Source organism: Ictidomys tridecemlineatus, chromosome 7 (assembly GCF_052094955.1).
Source record: "Ictidomys tridecemlineatus isolate mIctTri1 chromosome 7, mIctTri1.hap1, whole genome shotgun sequence".
Lineage (NCBI taxonomy): Eukaryota > Metazoa > Chordata > Mammalia > Rodentia > Sciuridae > Ictidomys > Ictidomys tridecemlineatus.
The window spans coordinates 196,823,668-196,837,010 of record NC_135483.1 but is presented as its reverse complement, the minus strand read 5'-3'; the positions used below and the strand labels follow the sequence as shown (position 1 = coordinate 196,837,010).

The 13,343-nt window shown below is 57.9% G+C and overlaps 1 protein-coding gene across 15 annotated transcripts in view; it reads left to right on the top strand.

Annotated features, from left to right (window-relative positions):
* The window catches only part of Hdac4 (histone deacetylase 4), a 239,497-nt gene that overhangs the window by 175,082 nt on the left and 51,072 nt on the right, over positions 1 to 13,343 (top strand). For all 15 annotated transcript variants that reach the window (XM_078018371.1, XM_078018373.1, XM_078018372.1 and 12 more), the window contains 4 exons: positions 3,643 to 3,774; positions 7,107 to 7,219; positions 11,225 to 11,341; positions 11,421 to 11,619. In XM_078018371.1, the coding sequence (XP_077874497.1) occupies positions 3,643 to 3,774; positions 7,107 to 7,219; positions 11,225 to 11,341; positions 11,421 to 11,619 (561 nt within the window). The remainder of the gene's footprint in view (positions 1 to 3,642; positions 3,775 to 7,106; positions 7,220 to 11,224; positions 11,342 to 11,420; positions 11,620 to 13,343) is intronic.

Sequence of the window (13,343 nt, the reverse complement as noted above, 5' to 3'; positions counted from 1 at the left end):
AACAGAAGTCATCCTGCTATGGGATTGTCGGGTCACGATTGTGCCCGTCGCGTGGCTGTTGCAGAATCTTGGTCCTGTGTTCCCAGAGCTCTACAGCAGCACAGGACCTTCAGGAGGGTCTGCTCCTTGTCACTGGGCTGTGTGAACCCTGGGGCTCCCACCACCTCCTGAGAGAGAAATATGTCTCAACACTCTGCCCGCGACCCTTCACCGCATGTCCTCCTGGTCTCATGAGCTCCATGTTGGACATCATCCCCATTTTCCTCCTTGCCTCCTTTGTTCTGCCCTTGAAGATCCCAGCTCGCCTCCCTTCTGTCAGTGCCTTCCTGCTGTCCTCATGGCTCTCCTCAGAGCTTCCGACCTGTCCTTGGACACAGGGAACAGCAGCTGGGGCACAGCATGCCCACTCTGAGCCCCGCCAGCGGGGTGCTGACAGCTCTCTGTTGATCCACTGGGCCTGCCTCCCTGGCTCTGGGCGGGCATGGAGCCAGCATAGCAGTGGTGCTCTGGGAGAGCCCGCCCCTCCTCATGCCTGGTGCCCTCCTGTTCCCTCTGCACATCTGACCACAAGGCCACCTCCCACCTCAGAGAGTTGTTCTGTGCTGTGACTGACTGGGGAAAAGCCGTCTGTAGCCTGGTGTCGGGTGTCTGAGCTGGTGAAGACTGGCAGAGGCAAGCCCTGGGCATGGGGGGACTTGTAATCTGCCTGATGGGCTCTGAAGACAGCAAGCCCCGCTTGCCACTGCCCACATGGAGTCATGCTCACCCTCTGCTCACGGAGCCACTCTCCAGATGTGGTTCCCGCTGCTGCTTCACCTCTCCGACAGCCCAGTGGGGTCAGAGTGCAGCTCCCACGTGCCCCACCTGACCATGGCGGCGCTGGAGTGATTGCGGGCCATCAAGTACAGCTCTCACTGCCAGGTGGAGACCCTGTGTCCGGACTTCAGCCACCTTGCAGAAGTGGGCTCCTGGGACATGGCTCAGTCCTGAAGCAGCTCCTTCCAGCCGGGGAGCTCCCCGGGCTGCTGAGGCTGGAGATGAGGCTTTCCAGGGGCACCCAGTGCTTGCAGGGCCCGTGCATGTTGCCGCCACCTGGCACCAGACACCCCGCAGCCCAGCGAGGCAGCACCTCCAGGCGCACAAGTGCACCCTGGTTTGAAACCTGGGCGCCAGCAAGGGTTTCCTTGCCCTGAAGGGAGGCTCCTCTGCCTGCTGCCCAGCCCCTCCCCAGCCTGCAGATGGCTCTGCTGGTCCAGTAGATTCCACAGGGGCAGGGTCTTGTGCCATCATGTCCCCTGCCAGTGCCAGAGCGGTGGCCTCCAGCCTGTCAGTTGCCTCTGGCCATCCCACAGGCAGAGCTGGCTCCAGAGCGTCATTGGTTCACTGCCCTCATTTTGATGTCTTGAGGTGCTTGAGGCCAGTCCTCACTTTCATAGGCTGTGGTCCTGCGTGGCATGGCGCAGGCCCTGGCTGGGAAGGGCGGGTACAGACAGGTGGTGCGTCCTGCCCTGAGTCTCCCTTGCATGACAAGGAAGTGCCCTTCAGGAGCAGAGCAGAATCCAGGAGGCCTTCCAGGTGCAGAGCTGGGCAGTGGAGAGGTGAGGATGTGGGGTGAGTGCTGGCCACTATGTGCTACGGAGAGGGGCATCAGGCAGGGCTGCAGGACAGGGCCTGCTGTGGGAGACACAGGGAGGGCAGCAGGTGGGTCAGAGGGCAGAGGGGCCAGCCCTGTAGACTCAGGAGTCAAACCTTAGCAGGGGACATAAGTGGATGGGGGAAGAGACAGGATCTGCCACCTGGTAACCTAGTCAGAGCTGTGACCTTGAGATGACCTCCAATCCGTCCTGCAGGGCCTGGAGGAGATCCCTGTGATGATCTGCAATAGCACAGCTAGTCTGTGGCCAGCTCAGAATGTCCTTGTCACACTGACTATCCAGGGTTATCTGGGCAGCCCTGGAGAGAAGACCCACCCACACAGGGCCATGGACAGCCAGGCTCCGCCCTGTGGGTGGATGCATCATCTCAAAGGCTACTTCTGTGGTCTGTAGCTTCTGTCTCTAGACCCAGCAAGGGGTTGCGGGAACCCTGGTGGGCCTCAGCTGAGAGTTTGGTGGTGGGAAAAAAAGTGTTCTTTTTTTAAGTAACCAGGGGAATTCTGGCTTCTTTTGTTTTCGCTTTTAAATAATGTAAGAAAAATGAATAGAGAAATGGAACACGTGGGTCTGTGCTGTTAACAGAGGTGGGGTCCGCTGTGTCCACGCTGTTTGTCCCTCAGCCTTAATCAGCTGCCGTCCAGGTGGACTGTCCCTTGCTCTGTGTACAGATGCCGTGAAACAGACAGCCCTGCACCCTGAGTCAGTGCCCCCAGATCAGCCGGGGGACCCTGGCAAGTCTGGCACCTTAGTGAACACCGCCTCCATTTCTCCAGAACCTGGTTTCTCAGGCCTGTTTTTCTGGCCTCTTCCCATGGAGGAGGCTGGTGGTTGCCTACACAACCCAGGCCCATGGTGGAATCAGCTGCCTGGTTCCAGCACAAGCAGGGGACTTCCCTTTCCAGAAAGACCAAGAGCAGCAGGCGACTGATGCAGAAAGCTGGCATCTCACTACTTACAGATCCACAAGTGGCAGAAGGGGAGAGGAGCCTGGACACGGCTTCAGAGCCTGGGCAAGGCCAAGCCGGAGGCTGCAGTCAGAGGAGTCCAGAGATGGCGCTAGAGCTGGGGGGGGGGGGGGCAGGGTGGTGGCTGCAGTCAGTCCTGGACCTCTCTGCTGGAGCTCCCACAGGGCCACCTAGGGACTGTGACTTGATGGGTCTGGCTCCCACACACAGGCGTTGGGGACCACTGTGGGCTTCCACATGCAGGTGGCCTCTGTCCACAAAGGAGGGCTCTGACAGGCACCACGGCAGGTCCCACACTGGCTGTGCCAGTGGCAAGGTGAGTGCTGAGGGCATCTGGCGCTGGCACTCAGACCCCAGAATTGGCCTGGGTGTCCTCGCATCACGTGGGGTAGGGGCAGCCCTTCTTGCTTCAGGGCCTCGCTTGCCTTCACAGAGGCCATTGGTGACTGAACTGGGCTGTGGGCATCTGCAGACAAAAAGGAAGCGCAAGATGTGGACGTCATGGCCACGGCCCCAATAGGGCCCCCATTGTGTCCACTTCCCTCAGACTTCCAAGCAGTTGGATGTCTGCTTGGAAGGATCTAGGAGGAGGTTATCTAAGAAATGTCACCACTTAATGACTGTCACCCACACTGGACCCTGCCTAGTAAATCAGATAGCCGCCCGGTCCCCGTCTCCTGCTGAGGTGTAGGCTCTTCCTTTCACACGGCACCCCATGCCAGCCCAGCACTGCCGTGTTGAGTGGTCATGACTCAGGAGCACTTCACTTAACCCCTGAGCCACATCTCCAGCCTTTATATATTTCATTTAGAGATTGAGTCTCACTAAGTTGCTTAGAGCCTCCCTAAGTTGCTGAGGCTGGCTTTGAACTTGTGATCCTTCTGCCTAAGCCTCCTGAGCCACTGGGATTACAGGCGTGTGCCACCCTGCCTGGCCAAGTGTGCACATTTTTAAGCCACCGTTGTGAAACCCTTGACCCTCGCTGTGTCTGCCTCGCTGTGATGATATCTCCTTCTTTGCAGCTTCTGAACCCAACCTGAAATTGAGGTCCAGGCTTAAGCAGAAAGTGGCTGAGAGACGGAGCAGCCCTCTCCTGCGCAGGAAAGATGGGCCTGTGGTCACTGCTCTAAAAAAGCGTCCCTTGGATGTCACAGGTATGTCAGACAAGCAGATAAACTGCTCCTGCTGCCACACTGTGCAGCTTTCCTGTGGAAGCCAGCTCCTCTGTGGTGCCTCTGGAACTCTGTGGCTGGGCCTGGCGCCGTCAGCCCAGAGTGTCAGGCAGGCCACTGAGGGTCAGTACCAGAATGCCTCAACAGGTGCCCGCTCCCTGGATCAGGTATTAGGCCCAGGCACCTTGTGTCATGGGAGATGTATTTGAGGTTCGTCTGAAGGTATTCATGGTCAGTTGCCTGCTCCTGCCTGCTCGCCCTGCTCATAGAGCAGTGTCCATGAGCTTAGCAGGAGAACACCAGGGGCTCCGCTGTTCCACTGTGGTACCTTGGTGCCTCTGGCCCCGTGAGTGGTCCACTCCAGCAGAATGCCAACAGGCAGGGTCAGCACCCCCTCCCAGCCCCTTTCTGAGGGCAGCAACCTCGCGAGCACCCCCTGCCCAGACACCCCACTGTGAGGACCAGGACCCACTGGGCCACTTCCTGCCTCTTGAGGACACACCTGTCCAGAAGCATGACTCCTCAGTCCCTCTCCACAGGTGTCCCCCAGCATCTCCAGAGTTCCAAGTCCCACAGGTGCATCTCACTCAGCACCCTGCACCCTGGGTGGATCCCAGCTCCTCACTTGGGGAGCACAGCCCCCAGCTGCACCCCAGCACCTCAGGGCCTATTCTCCAAATGCACCTCCGCTTTTCAAAGTCCTGGCACCAGGAAACAAGGGCTGCTCCCAGATGCCCTGGAGAGGAGGCCAGGAGCACTGGAAGGCCGGGAGGAGTGGGGCTGGTCCTGAGTGCCCTGGGCCGGTTTAGTCCAGTGTGTCCTGGGGAGTGTGCCGCTGCTGGGGAAGAGGCCGGAGAGGTTCCCAACTGGCCCCTTCCTGGTGAATGGCCAGGTCTCAGCACAACCCTCCCCTAGGGCATGACAGGAGAGCTTCTCTTCTGGACGTGGCTTGGCCATCCCTGCCCTGCGTGCTCCAGGGCTCTCCAGCTGCTCTGGCCTTGACCTTTGTGCACTCATTCGAGGCTGGAGGCTGAAGCCTTCATCCATTGGGAGTGTCCCTTTCGTCCTTGTCTTCCTTTGTGAGTGGCTCTTTCCTCTGATGGTTCTGTGTAGAGAGTTTCTGGCTAGAGAGATCAAGGGATGCTGGAGCCCAGTCTCACCAGTCTGATAAACTAGGACGACTCAGTGGAACTGGGGCCCATGAGCTGAAAACTGTTCCAACACTCAGGCACGTTGTCCCCGTGCACAGGCTTGTTCAGGCTGGCTCTGGTACACCGGACCCCACAACATCCCAGCCTTCAGCCAGCTGCTTCTGAGTGTCACACCTCGAGTTCCTGTTGTCACCCAGTGACTGCTTAATGGTATCTAAATGTCAGAGCTGGGCACAGAAGCAGTGAGACAGGCTCCTTGCCTTCCCGGAACTGACAGCCTCCTGGGGACCCCCAGCTGTCACATTAGTGCTGAGCTGTGCTGGATGAAGGGTGTGCCCCAGCAGCCCCAGGGCAGGGTGGGCAAGTAGCATGGTGAGACCAGAAGCTGTGGAGAAGGTGGCCTCTGAACTGTGGTCTGATGGACAGAGGAGACAGTGCTGGGAGAGGAGCTGAGACAGTCAGGGCTGCAGGGAGGTGGTCGCACACACAGTGGGGAGGTGGTGGAGTCCTGGGGCAGGAGAGAGCCACGCAGACGTGCGGGAAGTCACTGACAGGCAGCCTCGCACTCCGCCACTTGTTAGACTCAGGCTGGATGAAGAGCATGAGGGGGCCCTCCAGCCCCCAGGGCGCGCCCCGCCCTGTGAGGTGCCTGTATAGCCCTGCTGCCAGGCCTCTCCTCTCACCAGTGCAGACAGTCCACAGCGGTCCTGCAGGGCGCTTGCTTCCTCAGGTCAGAGTCCTGAGTGGGTCGGTTAAGGGGGTGGCAGTCGGGTGACTGTTTCATGACTCCACGCTGCCCTGCCCGTGTGCCCTGCTAGGCAGCGTCAGGGGGTTTCCTGGAGACACTGTCGGGAAGAGGGCCCAGGCAAGGCTGCTTCTAGGATGGCAGTGTGGAGTCAGGGGCTAGGAGAAGGCCGAGTGATGGCGGACACCTGCTCAGCCTAGGTGACGTCACCAGAGGGCCAAGCCACGCTCTGGAGTTGGCAGTTGGTAGATGGAGTGAGTGAGAGGCACGAGAGGAGGGGCAGGTGGGGCCTATGACAAGAGCTGGCCAAGGTCGGGTAGATGGCAGGAGCAGTGGCGTAGGGCCTGGGCGCTGGCTCAGGGATTTGGCCGCCCAGCTCGGTCCACAGAGGACGTGAGCCTTCAGCCTGCCCACATCAACTTGAGGACAGTTTGCCTTTGGTGTCCTCCGCAAGCCGGGTGGCCTAGGGAAGGTGACATTACTGCCTCAGCTTTCTCTGTGCAGAGGGGATCAGGATGGCGCCTACCTCATAGCTCAGCACAGCGCAGCTGCTGGAGCTGAACCTGCCTGCTGTGGAGCACCAAGGGACAGTGGCTTCCATGCCCACCATCTATCTCCGTCCTCCTCCTTGTCACGCAGGGATACCCTTGAAGCCAGTTTTCAGTCTGCTCTGTGGACAGCAGCCTCCTGTGGGTTGGGGTGCTCTCTGGTTGGAGGAGGAGGTACTGTGTGCTCAGGGTCAGGACATAGAGGAAGAATTCCCCAGGGTCCCTGCTGTGTCCAGAGTGGGGGGCAGTGGCCTGTGTGAGAAGAGATGGACCTGCCTTGGCTCCTCTCACAAGTCGTGGTCAGCTGGAGCCCGCCCAGCCCGCTGCCTGGTGGGCAGGCCGGGGCAGCTGTCTGGTGTGTTCTGAAGTAACGCTGGTGAAGCCCAGGCCCCTGGCTCTTTTGCTGGGCACTTGCTGATCCTGGGAAAACCAGGGAGTGACATTGCAAGCAGTCACGGAGGGCTTCTTAATTAACTAGCTTCTTAGTGAGCACAGTAAACTTGACCTTCCGCCGTCGAGAGTTGCTTGGCTTCTGTGTTCTTAGTCTTTTGTTGCTAGGATGTTAATAAATGTTTAGGAGCTTACCTCTCAGGTGCTTCAAACCGTCCTGAAATCACGAGAGCCATGGAGTTGATAGCAAGCACTTCCCAGAGGGCTGTGCAGAGGCTGCATGGAGTCCTGAGTTCTGCAGACTCACCAGGAGGTAGCAGCAAGGCCCAGGAATCGGGAGAGCCTCCTGTTGCCCACTCTGGAGTCGCGGCCATGTTCTTTCTGCTTGGGATTTGTGCCGGCCAGCAGGCTAGCAAGCGGAAACCCACAGAGGCGGCTGCCACCCCGGGCCTGGCCCCAGCCACTGTCTCTCACTTGCAGACTCTGCGTGCAGCAGTGCCCCAGGGTCTGGGCCCAGCTCACCCAACAGCAGTTCCGGCAACGTCAGCACTGAGAATGGCATCGTGCCTACTGTGCCCAGCGTCCCAGCCGAGGTCAGTGTACTCCCAGTCAGTGGCATGCCTGCTCTGTGCCATCCAACCCCTACACTCACCCTGAACTGGCCAGCATGGGGCAAGGGGAACTGGCATGGGGGTGGCCCTGGGGAGAGCTTACTGGGCATTCCTTCCCCACTTCATTGCAGCCTCCCTGAAATATGAGCACCCTAGTTCTCCACACACCCGGGGCCCTCCAGCCCCATCTTTCCCCGTCCTCTCCCCAAGCATGTTCAACAGAGGGTGTCATGATGCAGGTGATATGCACAGGGTCCTGGCAGGCAGCAGGCCCGTGGGAGGATTGCTGGGTGAGAACAACAGGGTCACATTGGGGAGACACGAGGAGCACTGAGCAGCAGGAGTCGGGGAGCGGGCGGCTCCCCGATGGTTGGCACCGCAGGGGCAGACAGGGAAACAAGGGCTCCAGGCATGAGACCCTGCACCCCTTCTTTGACCCTGCTTTCAATGCACTCTGAGGGGTGCAGCGATCCGGGAGGGTGTGAGCAATGAGCATGGGCCAGGAGTGCTCTGACACCACTCGGGGGGTGACTCCAGGCGCTGGAGCTTCAGCAGAGGAGGGTGCACCCACCCAGCACTGTGGGTCGCCCCTGCCCGGCTGCAACAGGTCCCAGCACCCTCATCCCTTGTGCTCACTGCCCAGCGTCCCCATCCTGAGGACCAGCACAGGGAGGGTAGCTCCGCAGCTGGTGGAGAGAGTTGGGCCAGCCAGGATACAAGGGTCTGGAGGGTTCAGGGTGCTGGGCCTGGGAGAGGCACAGGGGCTGCTTCAGCAGCCAGCTTTCTGACGGATTGGCCAGGAAGACTGCCTGCCGCAGGGCCGCATGCAGCAGAGCGTTCGAGCCTCCCGCGTGTTCTGAGCGTCAACCTACAGAGGCTGCAATTTATTAAGTGTAGTTGTTTGCTTCTTAAATATTTAGAAAGGACTGCTGCCCTTCCATGGTTGGCTGATCCAAGCTGAGACACAGGGGCTTAGCATTTTCATTTAAAGTCCCAACCCTCTGTGTATAAAAGGCGTTGTAGAGACGAGGGCCACGGCTGGGAGGGATTCCCCAGGGTCGCTGTCTCTGGGCTCCTCTTATTTTTACGTTATACTTCAATTTCTCTTCTTATCTGTGCTCTTCAACTGACCAGTTTAGGTATGTACTTACTTATTAGACGTTCTAACAGCCCTCTGCAAGCAGGCCACAGCTGGGCTCTGCCTACAGTTAACTCAGAATGCAGCTGGAAGTCGCTCCCTCCCTGGGGAGTCCCCAGGGTCCCTGTCACCCCTCCCTGGGGTTGCTCATGGGCACAGAGGCTCATGTGGTGTGTGCATTTGGAATCATCGTAGCAGTGCCTTTTTGTGGGGACCTGTATGGATTGTTATAAACTGTGGGATATATAACTTAAGCTACTGTAAACTCAGAGACATATAAAAGGAGTTACAAGAACTATACAAGTCTGAACGTCCAGGTTTCACCTCAGATGCTCATCACCACAGGTGGGGGTGGCCTGTGATGCTGGACCACACATGGACATCCGACATCCCTTTAGGATCTCAGATGCCATTAGGATTGATGATTTTCAGAGCTTCCTGCTTCCTGGCCAAGGGCTGGCTCGTCCTCCCATGTGGTCCAGAGGCAGCAGGACTGCCCTAGTGGGGCATCTCATGCAAATGGAGGTGGCATGGTGGCCTGGCTCTCTCTGCTTCCTCTGGCCATTGCCCTGAGGCCACTATGGGAAGACCACCATGTCCTGCAGGCCCTCTAGGGGAAGCAGAGCTCTGGAGCCAGAGATGAGGTGCAGGTGCTCAGCCACAGGCCCTTAGGCTTCTGAGGAAGCCAGGGCCTCTGCTAGAAAGCAGACCAGCCTTGGCAGGCAGCGACAGAGCCCGTCCTGGAGCAACAGAGCTCGGGGCCTGCTCCCAGTGCCCCTGGAGACAGCAGGAGCATCCACTTCTCCTCAAAAGGGCAAATTCCCAGAGGCAGCTTTATTTCTCAGAGTGACGAGGTTAAAAAAAAAATGTTGATTATAAAGGAATCACAACTTCCAAACGAGCAGTTCTCCTTAGGGAGAGCCCTGCTTCCTGGGCAAGCTCGGGCGTCTTCTCGGAAGCATGGCTTGCAGATATGTCTTTCACTTTTGAACCCCTCTCACCACAAAAAAAAAAAAAAATGTCTAGGAAAAGCCTATCCCACAAGCCACATGGTCACCCTTGTGCATAGGCAGCTGTGCAGTATGTGGCCATCCCAAGGGCGGTCAGAGCCGTTGCTCTGAGAGCAGAGGCTCTGTCAGTGCCCTCCCAGGGACACGGCTGCAGGTTCCTGGTTAGCATTTGCAGCGTGAGGCAGGGGTTGGTCTCCACAGGATTCCTTGGCTGAGCGTGCAGATTGCGGGCAGAGCACGAGGTGGCCGTTGCCCCGGGGCACTGTGCCCTCCTGCTACCCGCCCCACGTTCTCTAGCAGCGCTGCAGACAGGCCACCTCCCTTACATCCACTATCCTGATGTTCACTTCATAAACTGTTTTCTTGTAAATGAAATTGTAAAGTACTCGAGCTGCCCCTCTGCCTTTGTGATAGGATGGAATTGTTGAGTCACATGCCATGCAGATTGCTGCCTGCCCACCAGGCTGGCTGAACAGTGTCCCTGCACCATAGTTGGCTCTTGCTTTCCTTTAGAGTGCACTGGGATGGGTCTTCTCTGCGTGGTGCAGACCAAGTAGAGCCCCGTCCCCTGCCAAGCCCATTCATTCTGCAAGCAGGCTAAGCGCCGGCATCTGGAGGAGCAGGCAGGGAGGGCCAGGCGTAAAACAAAGCTTGTGTCCAGGGTGAGATGCTGCACTTGGGTGGTACTCCACCTGCCCTCTGCTCCTTCCTCAGGCTTACGCTTGTGTAGTCTGAGCTCAGCTTTAGAAAGTACATGATTCTATGACATGATTTTTCTGCTTAAAACTTGATCACAGAAGAACATCCAGATAATGATCATTGGGGCATTTCTGGACCTCTTCCAAGTCAAGTGTGCGACGCACCTTCATTCACTTAATGCCAGTGTGGCTGGAGTAGGTGCACATTCAGCTGTAATGCTACTGCCATGAGCAGCCCAGTGGCCAGGTCCTGTGTGCACATGGGTCTTTTCCTTAGGAATCCTTCCTAACACTGCATCCTAAGAGTAGAGTTTCAGGATCAAGGTCAGCTCCACCTTTAAGGCTTCTGATAGATTGCCAAATTGTTCTGCAGAAAGCACCACAGTTTGCCGTCTTCCAGTAATGTGTTTCCCTTTCTCTGTTCCAAGATGGTATTAGCATTTTTAAAAAGTCATTGCCAATGTGCCGGGCGCAGTGGAACATGCCTATAATCCCAGCAGCTCAGGAGGCTGAGGCAGGAGGATTATGAGTTCAAGGCCAGCTTCAGCAACTTAGCAAGACCCTGTCTCTAAATAAAACCTAAAACAGGCTGGGGAGGTGGCTCAGGTGTTAAGTGCCTCTGGGTTCAATCCCCAGTGCCCCAAATCAGGTTGTCGCCACGCACTCAGTCCTTAAGCGTGTTCTCAGACGGCTGATGACGTCGCGTGTTTTCTTCATGAGTTTATTCCCCCTTAGTACGATATCTTCTGTGGTCCCTGGATTTGGCTGTGTACTTTCCTCACTTTGGGTTGTTCCTTGTTTTGTGAGCACTTTGCATATGAACCTCTGTTTGCCCTGTACCATGCTGATAGCCACAGTTTGCTGCCTTCTAGGAAGGAGAGCAGGGATTTTTTTCCCAATGATTTCTGCATTCATTATCATGTTTGGAAAGATATTCCCAGCCACAAAAATGTGTTTTTACTGTATTGTCCTAGTTGTCTTCTGCTTGTTTTATGGTGTACAAGCAAATTGAATGAGGAGCAAGGTGCAGTGACAAGAAGACCGAGGACTGCTGCTAGGGAATGGCCCAGGTGCCCACCTTTCTCCAGGTGCGCACCGCTTCAGAGGCTCTAGGGTGACCGTCACTGTGTTCTGTCTGCAGACCAGCTTGGCGCACAGACTTGTGGCTCGAGAAGGCTCGGTCGCCCCACTCCCCCTCTATACGTCGCCGTCTTTGCCCAACATCACCTTGGGACTTCCTGCCACCGGCCCTGCTGCTGTAAGTCAGCCTCCGTGGGTCTGTGGCTCGGGGCGCGGTCGTGGCCCTGCGCCCAGACATCCCTGGCTGTGCTTTCCAGGGTGCAGCGGGACAGCAGGAGGCTGAGCGACTGGCTCTTCCTGCCCTCCAGCAGCGGATCCCCCTCTTCCCTGGCACCCACCTCACCCCCTACCTGAGCGCCTCTCCTCTGGAGCGGGATGGTGGGGCGGCTCACAACCCTCTTCTGCAGCACATGGTCCTGCTGGAGCAGCCGCCTGCACAAACGTCCCTCGTCACAGGTGAGCGTGTGGGCCTCGTACTGTAGCCAGGGCTTTGGCAGTGTGGGGCTTTCCTGCTGGGCCTCGTGTGGCTTCTGGAGCAGGCGGGACAGCACAGGGCACCTGTCTCCAGGCCTGCCAGTGCTGTGTGTGCACCTGGCCTGTGACTGGGCCACCTTGCAACCTCAAGCATCTCGGTCGCTGCGTCCAGGCAGGTGCCGGGCACCCCTCTGCTCACTCCCAGGAGGAGCGCGCCAGCCCTCTGGTCAGGGTTTCTGTGTGGGTCAAGGTGAGCGCATATTGGAAGCACAGAATTGACTTGGGCAAATAATTGGTTTCTGTTTGGCAACAAAACACTGTAGAAATGTGTGCTGAGGGTGGTTATGTTTAGAAAAACACAATTTAGAGGACAACGAGAAGCCTGCTGTGACGACCTAGTGACAGCAGCAGGAGAGCTGTTCAGACATGCTGGGATTTGTGGTGCTGGCCAGCACACACCCATGGGTTGGATCCCCTTGCCCGTCCATGACTTAGCTCAAGTGGCTGTTTTCCTGGACATCTATGGGCTTGTTCAAAATTTGCCTTTGGACTGACCTCAGGGCTGGCCTGGCCAGCCGCGCACCCTCAGTGGGCAGAGCCCTGTGCCTGTCGTGGTGGGGTGCTGGCTGGAGGCCTGTGGGCTAGCTCTAGGGTCTGTTGGCTTCCTTGCTCCCTGCTGCTGCTGCTCCCTAAAGCTTTGGCTGTGGTCACCACGGGTCTGGGCAGGAGTGGTGCACTGGCTCCGAGTGTTTATGTGGACAGAGGAGATGCGACGCCAGCCCTGAGTGCAGCATCTCACCCTGGACCCAAGCTTTGCTTCATGCCCAGCCCTCCCTACCTGTTTCTCCAGATGCTGGCACTTAGCCTGCTCTGACATGGGAGGTCGCTTGTAGTCTGTGTGCCTCTTTCCCACCGGTGAGGTAGGGGTGCTCAGGTATGAACCACCTGAGTCCCTGCAGGGTAGCACCAGCACCTGCCATTCCCATTGGTGTGGGTCTCCTGGTTGGAAGAGTAGTCTTCACCTTCCGCCTCCCACACCCTGCCCCAGGGCCCTGCCCACCCTTCCCAGCATCTCCTGGGCCCTTCCCCTCACTCCCTGCCACGTGGCCCTGATTCCAGGTCTCTTGGCCTCATCCTGAGGGAGGGTGCCTCCTGAGCAGGGTTCCAGCAAGCTGTCCTCTTCTAGGACAGCACCATTGGGTACAGGAGCCACCGACCACAGGAGGGTTCAATTCAGAGTACAGTGTGGTTTCTCAGGCACTGTGCAGCATCTCGGATGCACAGGTGGCCCCAGCCCCCTGTGGACCGCGGCCTTGTTGCAAGCTTGCATTCCACAGCCCGGTCAGGGCAGAGGCCCAGCTCCTCCGCATTGGCTCCAGCCTTGCAACGGGGCCTCCCTCCTCCCCAGGCAGCACCCTGGATGGGCAGTGCAGGAGGCGTATGGATACGAGTGCCATCTTCCAAGGACCTTTCCTTGCATTGGGCTGGCTGTGCCTGGCCCTGCAGCTGCCCATCCCTCTGTCCCCATGCTGTGCCCACAGCCCTGTGCCCACTTGTGCCTCCCTGCAGCTGCTGAGTGCACCTGGTCTCTGCTCTCCATGCCGTGCTCCGGGAGAAGACCCGCTTTCTTCTGCCTGCTTCCTCTCCTCCCTTCCCACAGCCACCTGGGTTTGGTTCACAGTGAATGTGCACCAAACAAGGTGCGG